General features: G+C 42.8%; 1 protein-coding gene across 3 annotated transcripts; it reads right to left on the bottom strand.

The window, feature by feature from the left end:
* Window positions 1–3,202: 3,202 nt before the first annotated feature.
* LOC116359240 (transmembrane protein 196-like) lies at window positions 3,203–6,817 on the bottom strand. Of its 3 annotated transcripts, none has more exons than XM_031811771.1 (5): window positions 6,245–6,817; window positions 6,106–6,162; window positions 4,490–4,744; window positions 4,061–4,393; window positions 3,203–3,789 (listed from the first exon to the last, which is right to left on the bottom strand). In XM_031811771.1, the coding sequence occupies exons 1-5, from the start codon at window positions 6,407–6,409 to the stop codon at window positions 3,703–3,705; spliced, it is 897 nt and encodes a 298-aa protein (XP_031667631.1). In that variant the 5' UTR covers window positions 6,410–6,817; the 3' UTR covers window positions 3,203–3,702. The 3 variants fall into 3 exon arrangements, with proteins under 3 accessions (XP_031667631.1, XP_031667632.1, XP_031667633.1); XM_031811772.1 differs by having other exon boundaries at window positions 4,061–4,390; window positions 6,245–6,816; XM_031811773.1 differs by lacking the exon at window positions 4,061–4,393 and having other exon boundaries at window positions 6,245–6,812.
* Window positions 6,818–14,495: the final 7,678 nt, after the last annotated feature.

The raw sequence follows: 14,495 nt of genomic DNA, 5'->3' as shown, positions 1-14,495 counted from the left end.
AATTGGGCACCATGCACTATGTAGGGAATAGGGTGCCATTTGGGACTCTTGCTCAGTCTGCTCAGTGTATAAATCACCTCCCAAATATTGTGGGGGCTGGCTCTTTCTGTGGCTCCAGGATTAACCTTCAGTCATATATCATCAGACACTCCCTTCTGAGACAGGCAGGCAGGCAGGCAGGCAGGCAAGCAGGCAGGCAGACAGGCAGGCAGCCAGCCAGATAGTCAGACAGACAGAAACATAGTCAGACAGACAGATAGACAGAGTCAGACAGACACAGGCAGACAAACAGAAACAGGCAGACAGACAGACACACAGGCAGAAAGACAGATAGACAGAGTCAGACAGACACAGGCAGACAGACAGACACATAGGCAGACAAACAGAAACAGGCAGACAGACAGACACATAGGCAGACAGACTTATAGACAGAGTCAGACACACACACAGGCAGACAGACAGACAGACAGACACATACAGACAGACACAGTGACAGAAAGACAGATAAACACATAGGCAGACAGACTTATAGACAGACAGACAGACAGACAGACAGACACAGTGGCAGACAGACAGATAAACACATAGGCAGACAGACAGTCATACAGTACAGTATGGACCTCACCACTGGGGCAACATTGTGTAGAGCTCAAATGGCTCCCTACATATGCCCTATGGGTCCTATGAGCCCTATGGGCCCTGGTCAAAAGTAGAGCACTACAAAGGGAATAGGGTGTCATTTGAACAGATCCACTGATCCATCACTGTAGTACTCACTCAACATTCCCTGAAAACATCAAAGATGGCATATGTCTGTCTGAGCTCTTCCCCTGAAGTCTCTCATGAAGGAAAAACAAATACCATGAATAATAAAATAAGTTGTTATTGGCAGTCAGCCAGTCAGTTAGTCAGCCAGTCAGTTTGTCAGTTAGTCAGCCAGTCAGTGAGGCAGCCAGTCAGCCAGTCTGTCAGACAATTAGTCAGCCAGTCACTCAGCCAGTGAGGCAGCGGGTCAGTTAGTCAGTCAGTCAGTTAGCTTGCCAGGAGTAGAGCCAGGTGATACAGTCAGCCAGCCAGTCAGTTAGTCAGCCAGTCAGATATTTAGTCAGTCAGCCAGTCAGATAGTGAGCCTGTCAGCCAGTCGGTCAGTCAGCCAGCCAGTCAACCAATCAGCCAGTCAGTTAACTGGTCCGGTCTAGAGCAAGGTGAACAGTCAGTTAGTTATCTGGCTGGGACTAGAGCGAGGTGAAACAGTCAGTCAGTCAGTTAGCTGGCTAGAATTAGAGTCAGGTGAAACAGCCAGTCACCTGGCTCAGTCAGTTAGGATTAGAGCCAGGTGAAACAGTCAGTCAGTTGGTCAGTCAGTCAGTTAGGACTAGAGCCAGGTGAAACAGTCAGTCAGTTGGTCAGTCAGTCAGTTAGGACTAGAGCCAGGTGAAACAGTCAGTTAGGATTAGAGCCAGGTGAAACAGTCAGTCAGTTGGTCAGTCAGTCAGTTAGGACTAGAGCCAGGTGAAACAGTCAGTTAGGATTAGAGCCAGGTGAAACAGTCAGTCAGTTGGTCAGTCAGTCAGTTAGGACTAGAGCCAGGTGAAACAGTCAGTTAGGATTAGAGCCAGGTGAAACAGTCAGTCAGTTGGTCAGTCAGTCAGTTAGGACTAGAGCCAGGTGAAACAGTCAGTTAGGATTAGAGCCAGGTGAAACAGTCAGTCAGTTGGTCAGTCAGTCAGTTAGGACTAGAGCCAGGTGAAACAGTCAGTTAGGATTAGAGCCAGGTGAAACAGTCAGTCAGTCAGTTAGGACTAGAGCCAGGTGAAACAGTCAGTTAGGATTAGAGCCAGGTGAAACAGTCAGTCAGTCAGTCAGTTAGGACTAGAGCCAGTTGAAACAGCCAGTCACCTGGCTCAGTCAGTTAGGATTAGAGCCAGGTGAAACAGTCAGTCAGTTGGTCAGTCAGTCAGTTAGGACTAGAGCCAGGTGAAACAGCATTTAAGTTTTTCACCAAAAAGGGGAAAGAGTAAAAACCTAGAAGTCAGTCTACCACACCCCCACCTGGTTCACCGTGGCAACAGATTTCTGGGACAGAGAACTGGGTGAGGACCTTGAAGGGAGCTTTGTTTGGGAGGTCTTACCCTGTCCAATGTCCCCATGAGAGGAGGGGTGGCCATAGAAGGACCAGGTTTCACTTTACAGGAAGTTCTGGTGGTTCTCACAGCTTCCAGGGATAGTCTCTTCGTGTCCCAAATGGCACCCTCCCTATGGGCCCTGGTCAAAAGTAGTGCACTGTGTAGGGAATAGGGTGCCATTTGGGACGTAACCCATAATCTGTATTCTTACTTTGCAAGGGATGAGGGAGTCGGTAAGAGAATACATGAATGTAAATTCATGGAATGTTTTTCCTTGTCCTTCCATACTCTGCTTATCTTCTCTGGACCGCATTCCCATAAATAGGACTGGATATTTTCAGGTTAAGGGCTTTGCTCAGGGATACACAGGAAGTAGGACTACAATTTCAATCTGTCAGCAACACTCTGCTCATTTATCCATAACTTTCCATATTTATTATTCTGTCCAAATGTTCGACTAAAAGATTAAACACTGAGTCCCAATTCTTTATATAGTGCACCACTATTGACCATAGGGCTCTGGTCAAAAGTAGTGCACTATATAGGGAATAGGGTGCCGTTTGGTACAGAAAATAAGTTAAAAGGAGATGGAGTGCTCCCTCTAGTGGGGGAATATAACAATCACTACTGCCTCCTACTGGTTGTGGTCTGCTGCAAAATATACTAATGCATATAGAATGAATTTCCTAATGGATACAATAAAGTCATCAACATCAACAGCATCCACCATAGTCATCATCGTCATCATTCAACATCATCCATCGTAGTCGTCATCACCATCATCATCCATCGTAGTCGTCATCACCATCATCATCCATCGTAGTCGTCATCACCATCATCATCCATCGTAGTCATCATCACCATCATCATCCATCGTAGTCGTCATCATTCATCATCATCCATCGTAGTCGTCATCATCCATCGTAGTCGTCATCATCCATCGTAGTCGTCATCATTCATCATCATCCATTGTAGTCATCATCATCCATTGTAGTCATCATCATTCATCATCATCCGTCGTACTCATCATCCAACTCCATCATTAAACCTTTAATTCATTATAATGCTCTAAATTGTAAAAACCTATCACAGATGGGATTTTATTATATTTTCATGCTTATGAATAAACAAACATATATTTAAATAATAAATACATAAATAATCATTCAAATAAATAATAGTACTGGAAACAACTTCCACTGTATGACATGATCTCTATGACCAGTCAAACCCTGAAGCAGTTATGTCTTTCACCATCTCAACACTGACAATCTCAAGTGGTTTAGTTGTTCTTTTTGAGCCTTTGGATGTGCCATAGCTTTGTCCCCTCTACTTGCTGTTTCCATGTCCCCCAAATCCATGTCTGGGGACTATCCAGGTGCATCATTCAGCCTACATCGTCACTAGTAAGCCGATTGTCAAATCTCACAGCGCCGTCTCATAGTGATGCCGTAACTTCAGTTGATTCCTTTGTGTATTAGTTCATTGCAAGAGATCACGTCCCCTGTAACCGTTGGTGTTGAATGGAACCAACATTGTCTCCATGATGCTTTGAATACAGTAACACAGCTGGACTTCAGCCTAATGACAATGGAGGTGAGGACTTTCCATTGAAGGAGATCTGGGGAATGCTGGCTGCTCTCTCAGATCTCTCAGCCAACTCCTGGAATAAACAGTAGTATAGCAGGGTTATATGAGCTTCTCAGTTATGACTTTTTATCATTTTAGTTAGCAGACAGTCTTATGCAGAGCGACTAAAGATAGGTTCGCTCCAGTGGAGGCTGCCGAGGGGAGGACGGCTCATAATAATGTCTGGAACGGAGCAGATACATGCACACATGGAAAACATGAGTTTGATGCATTTGATAACATTCTACTCATTCTGCTCCAGTCATTACCATGAGCCCATCCTCCCCAAGTAAGGTTCCACCAACCTCCTGTGGTGCATTCATATCCCTCTTCAGAACAGTGGTTCCCAACTCCAGTCCTCCAGTACCCCCGTCAGGACACATGTTTCTTGTAGCCCCGGACAAACATGCCCGATTCAACTCATTGAGGGCCTGATGATTAGTTGAATCAGATGTTCTTGTCTGGGCTACAATAATAATGTGTAGAGTTGAGGGTACTGGAGGACCGGAGTTGAGGGTACTGGAGGGCCGGAGTTGAGAGTACTGGAGGACCGGAGTTGAGGGTACTGGAGGACCGGGGTTGAGGGTACTGGAGGACCGGAGTTGAGGGTACTGGAGGATCGGAGTTGGCAACCACTGCTTTAGAAATACATAGTGACAGAAATGACAGGCCATTCACTCTGTCCAATTCGATATTATTATTGAGTTTTCCATTCATGTTTTATCTGAGCTCACCTTTTCACTCATCTCATGGGAATGGTGCAGGGACAGCTCTCTCTCCAGGTACATCCTCTGCTGTTCACTGCTGGCCAGACGACAGGTGAGCCAGGTAAACAGGATGGACACTCCGATGCCCAGGCAGGCCAGCACCATGATGGCCAGGTAGAGGGACGGCAGGGCATCGGGACGCTTTGCCACCACACGCACAAACTGGAAGTTTAGGATCCCACTGATCAACCCACAGATACAGCAGGCTGAAAATAGGATCATCTGAAGAGAGATTTAAAGCACATTTTTTGCAATTCTACACATTTTGCCCTAGGATGGAGAGACAGTATTACAGTTTAAAAGTTAATTTCATACAGTTCTACACATTTTGCCATGACTTGTGCCATGTTAATGATATCTGAGTGAGAGTGACTAACAAAACAATGGGGCCCCCCTGCAGGTCAGGGCCACTGGCCACGTGCCCTGCATGCCTGGTTGGTATTCAGGCATTATTACTATATGTTTAGATGGCTGGCTAGACTCATTTACCAATCTAAAAATGTTTCGCTGACACGGCTAATCGAGTGACTGTCAGTGACTAACAAAACAAGAGCAAAACTGCTGATGCACAACCACATGTTGAACTTGCACCTTGTGTTTTCTACTATTGTAAAGTTAAGTGTCAACAGTAAGTTGAGATCCTGACTGAGCTCTCTAGCGGCCTGGGGCCTCAAGTGACCACTTATGTTCCTTATGCAGCTGGCCCTAGGCAGTGGTGGAAAAAGTACCCAATTGTCATACTTGAGTAAAAGTAAAGATACCTTGTTAGAAAATGACTCAAGTAAAAGTGAAAGTCACCCAGTAAAATACTACTTGAGTAAAAGTCTAAAAGTATTTGGTTTTAAATATACATAAGTATCAACAGTAAATGTCATTTTAAAAATATACTTAGGTATCAAAAGTAAAAGTATAAATCGTTTCAAATTCCTTATATTAGGCAAGCCAGAACGCACAATCTTCTTGTTTTTCTTTTATTTACAGAAAGTCAGGGGCACACTTCAACACTCAGACATTACAAACTCAGCAAGTGTGTTTAGTGAGTCTGCCAGATCAGAGGCAGTAGGGATGACCAGGAATGTTCTTTTGATAAGTGCATGAATTTGAAAATGTTTCTATCCTGCTAAGCATTCAAAGTGTAAAAACTACTTTTGGGTGTCAGGGAAAATGTATAGAAGTAAACATGACATGGTTTTATTTAGGAGTGTAGTGAAAAACTGTAGTCAAAAATATAAATAGTAAAGTATACAGATACCCCAAAAAACGACTTTAGTAGTACCTTAAAGTATTTTAACTGAAGTATTTTACACCACTGGCCCTAGGTGTGTTTCAAGCACAAGTACAGTGAAATGACTTTCTCGCCAGCTCTAACCCCAACAATGCACTGCATGCACTGTACACTCTTCGAAAAAAAACTCTAAGTGTGGCTTTGCATGTCCTCATAGGAGAAACATTTTGGGTTCCAGGTAGAACTCTCAGTGGAAAGGGATTATACCTGGAACCAAAGAACCCTTTTAGGTTCTAGATAGCACTTGTTTTTCTATGAGTGTACCCACGTTAAATACGTCGTATTAAAATCAACTTACAATCAATCCTGACCTCTTCTTTGCACACACCATCCCACATAGTCCACAGATGAGAAACTGGGGGGAAATAAGAAGTTATACCCTCCCTCCTATTAACAATAGAGGTAATAATATTGCAAATTTGAATTATTTGACTTACACAAATTCCGCTCCATATAGGAGAGGCATCCCCCAGCTGCAGCTTGTGAACCGACCGGACTCGGATGATGCCGAACACCCCGAGGGCGATACTGGACGCACCGAGCCCCATCTCCAGCACCGACAGTACCACCAGACTCCAGATGTTACATCCTCTGTCCGGCATCACTCATTCCTTCACAGCGGGTCATTCAAGAGGTGGTGGTGGTCACCCCCTCGAACCACCCAAAAAGCAGCGAGTATTGGTTTTTGCGCTGAAAGCATTAATCCATTAATCAAGATTACGCAGGTGGACTTTTGCGCGAGGGAATGTTTTCTATCCAGTAACCACCAAGTGATCCACCATGTAAGGGCTACTTACACGTTCCCTCTGAAAAATACTCCACTGTTAGACTTTATAAGGTATTCTAAATTATATCTTGTCATAGACTACATGGATTTATCAGGATTTGCTCTGGACTGCTCGTATGCGTGTTTGATCTACTGTAAAACAGACACGCGCCATTCTTGCCAGTTGCCACCCTCTCAAAACTTTTCTGCCCACAGCTGCAGTGCTCGCGACTCACGTGACTTCCTTGGCGTCTTATAGCGCTCATGTGTGCAGTTTATATACATGAGGGTGATTTAAGGTAACTAGCTAGTAAGATTATATAACTAACGAATCCCATGAATTGCCCCTAAGGAGATAAAAAATAGTAATGTTAAATGAAACACCCAATCAATGCATAATGCATAGGCTAATGCACAATACATAATACTTGATATGTTTGATAATTACATTTAGAAAATGTGTGTAATTTGTTTTAAGAAGAAAGTTATTGTCAATTGCATAGCTTGTATGGTCCAATGTTACAGTATATAGCTGAATGAATCCATTTTTGAATTTATTTTGTGCACATTATTACATATTATAAACTGGGTGGTTCAAGCCCTGAATGCTGATTGGCTGAAAGCCGTGGTAAATCAGACCATATACCATGGGTATCACAAACATGTATTTATGCTGTTCTAATTATGTTGGTAGCAATAGCAATAAGGCACCTTGGGGGTTTGCCAATATACCACGGCTAAGGGCTGTATCCAGGCCCTCCGTGTTGCGTCATGTTTAAGAACAGCCCTTAGCTGTGTTATATTGGCCATATACCACACCCCCTCGGGCCTTATTGCTTAATTATATTTAAAATGTAGTGTTAAAAAAATGGCATTATGAAATATATGTAGTAGAATTACTTCCTGTGTAGTATAAGACCCAGTAACATGTTGTATGGCTGGTTTCCCAGACACGGATTAAGCCTGGACCTGGACTAAAACATTTGAATCCAAGAATAAGCATATTCTGTGTCCAGGAAACCAATCCTTAAATGTTGCATAATAATTGACAAACCCTTCCAACCTGATCCTTTACTCCAAGCCCTGGAGAACAACTCAGTCTGACATAGTAAGAGGCTGGCTATTTTTAGCACCTGCCACGATATAACATGAACACTTCCCTCTACAGAGGCAGACATTGATGTTCACACTGCTAAACCCTACAAACCTACTCTCTGAATGAGATAACACTCCATGACCAGTGTATGCATTTAACACTACTCTCTGAATGAGATAACACTACTGTCTGAGTGAGATAACACTACTCTCTGAATGGGATAAAACTACTCTCTGAATGGGATAACACTACTCTCTGAATGAGATAACACTCCATGATCAGTGTGTGCATTTAACACTACTCTCTGAATGGGATAACACTACTCTCTGAGTGAGATAACACTACTCTCTGAATGAGATAACAAAACTCTCTGAAGGAGATAACATTACTCTCTGAATGGGATAACACTACTCTCTGAGTGAGATAACACTACTCTCTGAATGAGATAACACTACTCTCTGAATGAGATAACATTACTCTCTGAATGGGATAACACTTCTCTCTGAATGGGATAACACTACTCTCTGGGTGAGATAACACTACTCTCTGAATGAGATAACACTCCATGATCAGTGTGTGCATTTAACACTACTCTCTGAATGAGATAACACTACTCTCTGGGTGAGATAACACTACTCTCTTATTGAGATAACACTACTCTCTGAATGAGATAACACTACTCTCTGAGTGAGATAACACTACTCTCTGAATGAGATAACATTACTCTCTGAATGGGATAACACTACTCTCTGAGTGAGATAACACTACTCTCTGAGTGAGATAACACTACTCTCTGGGTGAGATACCACTACGCTCTGGGTGAGATAACACTACTCTCTGAGTGAGATAACACTACTCTCTGAGTGAGATAACACTACTCTCTGGGTGAGATAACACTACTCTCTTATTGAGATAACACTACTCTCTGAATGAGATAACACTCCATGTTCAGTGTGTGCATTCCAAATTGAACACTTCTTTTGACCATGACCCATAGGGCACTATAAATGGAAAAGGGTGCCATTTGGGACAGAGTGTGACAGTGAATGGGAAGGCTACAGTATAAAAGGCTCCCTCAACAAAAGTACTCATATCTCATTAATCTCAAAATGCACTGCTTCACTGAATCTGAAAAGGCAGAGTGCTGGTCCATTCTTTCTGCAGGTTGGTTTTGCCTGGGGGCATTTTGGGGTTTTGCTCCTGTGGTTTCGCTGCTATGGGTGAAGTCTCTCGGGTGAATCCTCCCTTGGCTTGTTAACAATAAGCAGGCAGGCAACAGATACATTCCAGACAGTGTTCGTGTTCAGTTCACACAGACAGTCCATGTTTTTGGTGCTGACAGTCTCAGACAACCTGTTTTGTGTGTTTCTGTGTGTGTTGTTCTGTTCTTGCTCTACTGTCGATGCAAGGAAGACACCAGGAGAAAGAAGTTGTCAAGCAGCATTACTTTTTACACTTGACAAGATACAGTTTATGTTAATGCTGTTGATGTTAGTGTTGTATGAGTGTTGTATGTTGTATGTTATTGTATGATGTATAAGTGTTGTATGTTGTTGTATGAGTGTTGTATTATGTATGTATGAGTGTTGTATGTTGTTGTATGTGGAAGAGGATGCATCCTTTAGTCAAATTCTTGTTACCGGAAAAATAAACAATATTCAAAAATACAAGTTCCAGTTGTACCATTTAAAAAAAGAAGGTTTTATTTATCTGTACTATTAATACAGTGGGTCCCTTCTAAATCCTAAACGGCACCCTATTCAATACATAGTGCCCTACTATGGGCCCTGGTCAGTAGTAGTGCACTATATAGGGAATAGGGTGCCATTTGGGACGCATCCTGTGTGTTTGGAAATGGCCGTCATCTTTAACTGGCCGAGCAGAGGAGACACCGTCTGATGTGGTTGATCATGTGACGTCAATGAGTAGAATGACGGTGATTTACAGTAATGCCAACATCAAAACAGGGTCATGGGGATTAGCTGTGTGTCTTATTCAACGGGCACCGATGATCTGTCACAGATTTAGGGGTCGACTCGGTACATTACAATATTTGAATTAACTCTGTAATCGACCATTAACTCTAACCTACTCTCAACATGTGCAGGAAGTTGCGTTACAGATGAGCACGGTTAAAAAACAGAACGTGACAGACATGTTTCACACATTTCTTGAGCTTTAGACATGACATCATTTAAATGTAGAACAGGTTCACACACTGTAACCTGACACCTCGGATTATGAAACATGTCAGGTGTGTCGTTTCATCTTCACAAAGGGAAGCTGCGTACCTCCGTCAGGACTTCCTTCCTGTTTACTTTAACTGAAGAAAACCCTGCCACTGAAACTATATTTGATCATGTAAGCTCAGACCTAAATAAATAGACTATAGATCACTGTCTCTTCCTATATGATACTAAGAGAGTGATAGCCAGGCATGTTGACATCTCACACGTGACGATCTGTGCCGTCCCAGAGAGGAGGTGAGTGCATGTTACAGCCATTACCTCCATCATCACACTGCTCCCAGTAATGTGGAGTGTCAGAGAACAGCTCACCAGGTACAGGCAACACTACCTGCCTGGCTTCAACATGTCTAGTGAAGGGAAACCACAAAGTAACTATTACTGTACAACAATAACCTACATGGTGTTATTCTAAAGGCCCAGACCGTTAGATGAAGGGTTGAGTCAATCAATTCTGTTTGAACTTCCTGAATGACAGAAGATTACGGTGTAAACGTGGCTCAAATGAGACATGGTGAAAGTGTTTCCTATGAAGCAGATCTCCCTGTCTATGGTGGTGACTGGTGATTGAAGGAAACTGATTGAAAAGGAAACTGATTATTTAAACAGATTAATCTGTTATTTTTTGTAATAAATTGAGCAACCTGTTTCTTTATTGAAACAAGGAAGTGAATCAGAGGAGTTGTCCCAGGAAGTGTGGACCTGTCAATGACTAAATAGGCAGACATCCTGGCCTGTGGTGGAAATCCAGACTGACAGTAGTCTCTCTAGCCTGTCACATTAGAGAACTGTCATGACTTTGGAAGCTCAGGACGGCAGATTAGTATCTATGTTCAACCACACACTGTGGTTCTAGCTCTGCCTATAATGAAAATGTTTTAATGTTAATAGTGAGGAATAAACACTAAATGTCTCCTCTATGTTCCTCCTCTCTTCTCCTAGGAAACAGTCGGACACGAGCCAGATAACTGGACTGGATTTGGTGTCCTCCTTGTGTTACTGCCTGCTCACCCGTGCTTTAACCTCACCCGGAAAACAGGACCTCTTTGTCTTGGGTTACGTCACATTGAATGGCCACCTAATTGATCTGAACGCTGGGATTGTTTTAAAAAATTTTTTAATTAACTTTTATTTAAAACTAGGCAAGTCTGTTAAGAACAAATTCTGATTTACAATGCCAGCCTACCAAGAGACAAAAGGCTTTCTACTGGGACTGGCGCTGGAATAAAAAATAAAACTGTAGTACAAAACACGCATCACAACAAGAGATACCACAACACTTCATAAAGAGAGACCTAAGACACCACAACACCACATAAAGAGACCTAAGACACCACAACACTTCATAAAGAGAGACCTAAGACACCACAACACCACATAAAGAGACCTAAGACACCACAACACTTCATAAAGAGAGACCTAAGACACCACAACACCACATAAAGAGACCTAAGACACCACAACACTTCATAAAGAGAGACCTAAGACACCACAACACCACATAAAGAGAGACCTAAGACACCACAACACTTCATAAAGAGAGACCTAAGACACCACAACACTTCATAAAGAGAGACCTAAGACACCACAACACTTCATAAAGAGAGACCTAAGACACCACAACACTTCATAAAGAGAGACCTAAGACACCACAACACTTCATAAAGAGAGACCTAAGACACCACAACACTACATAAAGAGAGACCTAAGACACCACAACACTACATAAAGAGAGACCTAAGACACCACAACATTTCATAAAGAGAGACCTAAGACACCACAACATTTCATAAAGAGAGAGCTAAGACACCACAACACTACATAAAGAGAGACCTAAGACACCACAACACTACATAAAGAGAGACCTAAGACACCACAACCCTACATGAAGAGAGCTAAGACACCACAACACTACATAAAGAGAGACCTAAGACACCACAACACTACATAAAGAGAGACCTAAGACACCACAACACTACATAAAGAGAGACCTAAGACACCACAACACTACATAAAGAGAGACCTAAGACACCACAACATTTCATAAAGAGAGAGCTAAGACACCACAACACTACATAAAGAGAGACCTAAGACACCACAACCCTACATAAAGAGAGACCTAAGACACCACAACCCTACATGAAGAGAGCTAAGACACCACAACACTACATAAAGAGAGATCTAAGACACCACAACACCACATAAAGAGACCTAAGACACCACAACACTACATAAAGAGAGACCTAAGACACCACAACCCTACATGAAGAGAGAGCTAAGACACCACAACACTACATAAAGAGAGACCTAAGACACCACAACACTACATAAAGAGAGACCTAAGACACCACAACACTACATAAAGAGAGACCTAAGACACCACAACACTACATAAAGAGAGACCTAAGACACCACAATATTTCATAAAGAGAGACCTAAGACACCACAACACTTCATAAAGAGAGACCTAAGACACCACAACACTACATAAAGAGAGACCTAAGACACCACAACACTACATAAAGAGAGACCTAAGACACCACAACACTACATAAAGAGAGACCTAAGACACCACAATATTTCATAAAGAGAGACCTAAGACAGCAACACATGACAACACATGAACTCTGTCTCTCATGCTGCTGACCAGTCTGTCAGAGAAGGAAAGAATACTGCCCCTGCAAGCTAGAGGAGTTATATACATCCCTCTTTTTACGTGTATATGAAAATACATAGTAACAATTTATTGTTTCCTCAGTGCAGAATGAGGGGTTGGCGTTGACTGTTACTGTACATTTACCACCACGTAGGGCCTTTTTCCCAGACACCGATTAAGCCTATATAGTCCTGGACAAAAAATAACTTTCAATGGAGATTCTCTGTTGAGATGTATTTTTAGTCCATTACTAGACCTAATCTGTGTCTGGGAAGCCGTCCGATAGTGCTTAAATTGTAATATAGGATCTCAGCTATTGCCCCTTTTAAAGTGCACATTCAAGCGTCGGTCAGAGTCACAGAATCCCTTTATCAATCAAAGTTTCACTCAGTGCGGGCAATTGACTTCAGTGTATTCTCCACTCTGGTGTTTTACAGCACTCTTTGTGCCTCCGCCCTCGCATGGCAAAGTTTTGACTTGGTCAGCCTAATCTGGGATCGGCCCAGTCTTCCATTTCAGTGCGGGAGAAATTAGATCGCCCAATTAATCCCAGAGTTTTATCCATCAATCACTTGATGTTTTGCCCAGTGAGATGTAGTCTTCCCATGTATAAATGAAGCGTCGCAGCTCCATAATTAATCTACACTTGATGCTGATCCAGTAACATGTCACTGGTCCACTATCTGGATGGAATATTACCAGGATATTGAATAAGACTATTGTCTCTCTGGTGTCAACAACAGATGAACTAGAAATCAGTTCAATTACAAGATATTTCACTAGTTATAATGTAACAGCCATTGTTTAAAACTATACAGAACATATTGCTTTAGGACTGTAAATGTATCAGGAAGGAGGTACTTACAGTATATTATACAGTATATCACAAAAGTGAGTACACCCCTCACATTTTTGTAAATATTTGAGTATATCTTTTCATGTGAAAACACTGAAGAGATGACACTTTGCTACAATGTAAAGTAGTGAGTGTACAGCTTGTATAACAGTGTAAATTTGCTGTCCCCTCAAAATAACTCAACACACAGCCATTAATGTCTAAACCGCTGGCAACAAAAGTGAGTACACCCCTAAGTGAAAATGTCCAAATTGGCCCAATTCGCCATTTTCCCTCCCCGGTGCCATGTGACTCATTAGTGTTACAAGGTCTCAGGTGTGAATGGGGAGCAGGTGTGTTCAATTTGGTGACATCGCTCTCACACTCCCTCATACTGACTGGTCACTGGAAGTTCAACATGGCACCTCATGGCAAAGAACTCTCTGAGGATCTGAAAAAAAGAATTGTTGCTCTACATAAAGATGGCCTGGGCTATAAGAAGATTGCTAAGACCCTGAAACTGAGCTGCAGCACGGTGGCCAAGACTACACATCGGTTTAACTGGACAGGTTCCACTCAGAACAGGCCTCACCATGGTCGACCAAAGAAGTTGAGTGCACGTGCTCAGCATCATATCCAGTGGTTGTCTTTGGGAAGTAGACGTATGAATGCTGCCAGCATTGCTGCAGAGGTTGAAGGGGTGGGGGGTCAGCCTGTCAATGCTCAGACCATATGCCGTACACTGCATCAAATTGGTCTGCATGGCTGTCGTCCCAGAAGGAAGCCTATTCTAAAGATGATGCACAAGAAACCCCACAAACAGTTTGCTGAAGACAAGCAGACTAAGAACATGGATTACTGGAACCATGTCCTGTGGTCTGATGAGACCAAGATAAACTTATTTGGTTCAGATGGTGTCAAGCGTGTGTGGCGGCAACCAGGTGAGAAGTACAAAGACAAGTGTGTCTTGCCTGGTGTTGGGAGTGTCATGGTCCGGGGATGCATGAGTGCTGCCGGCACTGGAGAGCTACAGTTCATTGAGGAAACCATGAATGCCAACCTGTACTGTGACATACTGAAGCAGAGCAT

Source organism: Oncorhynchus kisutch, unplaced genomic scaffold, assembly GCF_002021735.2.
Source record: "Oncorhynchus kisutch isolate 150728-3 unplaced genomic scaffold, Okis_V2 Okis02a-Okis13b_hom, whole genome shotgun sequence".
NCBI classification, from domain to species: Eukaryota; Metazoa; Chordata; class Actinopteri; order Salmoniformes; family Salmonidae; genus Oncorhynchus; species Oncorhynchus kisutch.
The sequence above is the reverse complement of the archived record's forward strand: the minus strand, read 5'-3'. Positions and strand labels throughout refer to the sequence as shown.

Coding starts and splice junctions, on each gene's coding strand:
- LOC116359240 (XM_031811771.1), bottom strand. CDS start 6,409: ATGCCGGACAGAGGATGTAACATCTGGAGTCTGGTGGTACTGTCGGTG. Junction 6,163..6,244: donor CTATATGGAGCGGAATTTGT/GTAAGTCAAATA, acceptor ATTTCCCCCCAG/TTTCTCATCTGTGGACTATG. Junction 4,745..6,105: donor AGAAGAGGTCAGGATTGATT/GTAAGTTGATTT, acceptor ATCTCTCTTCAG/ATGATCCTATTTTCAGCCTG.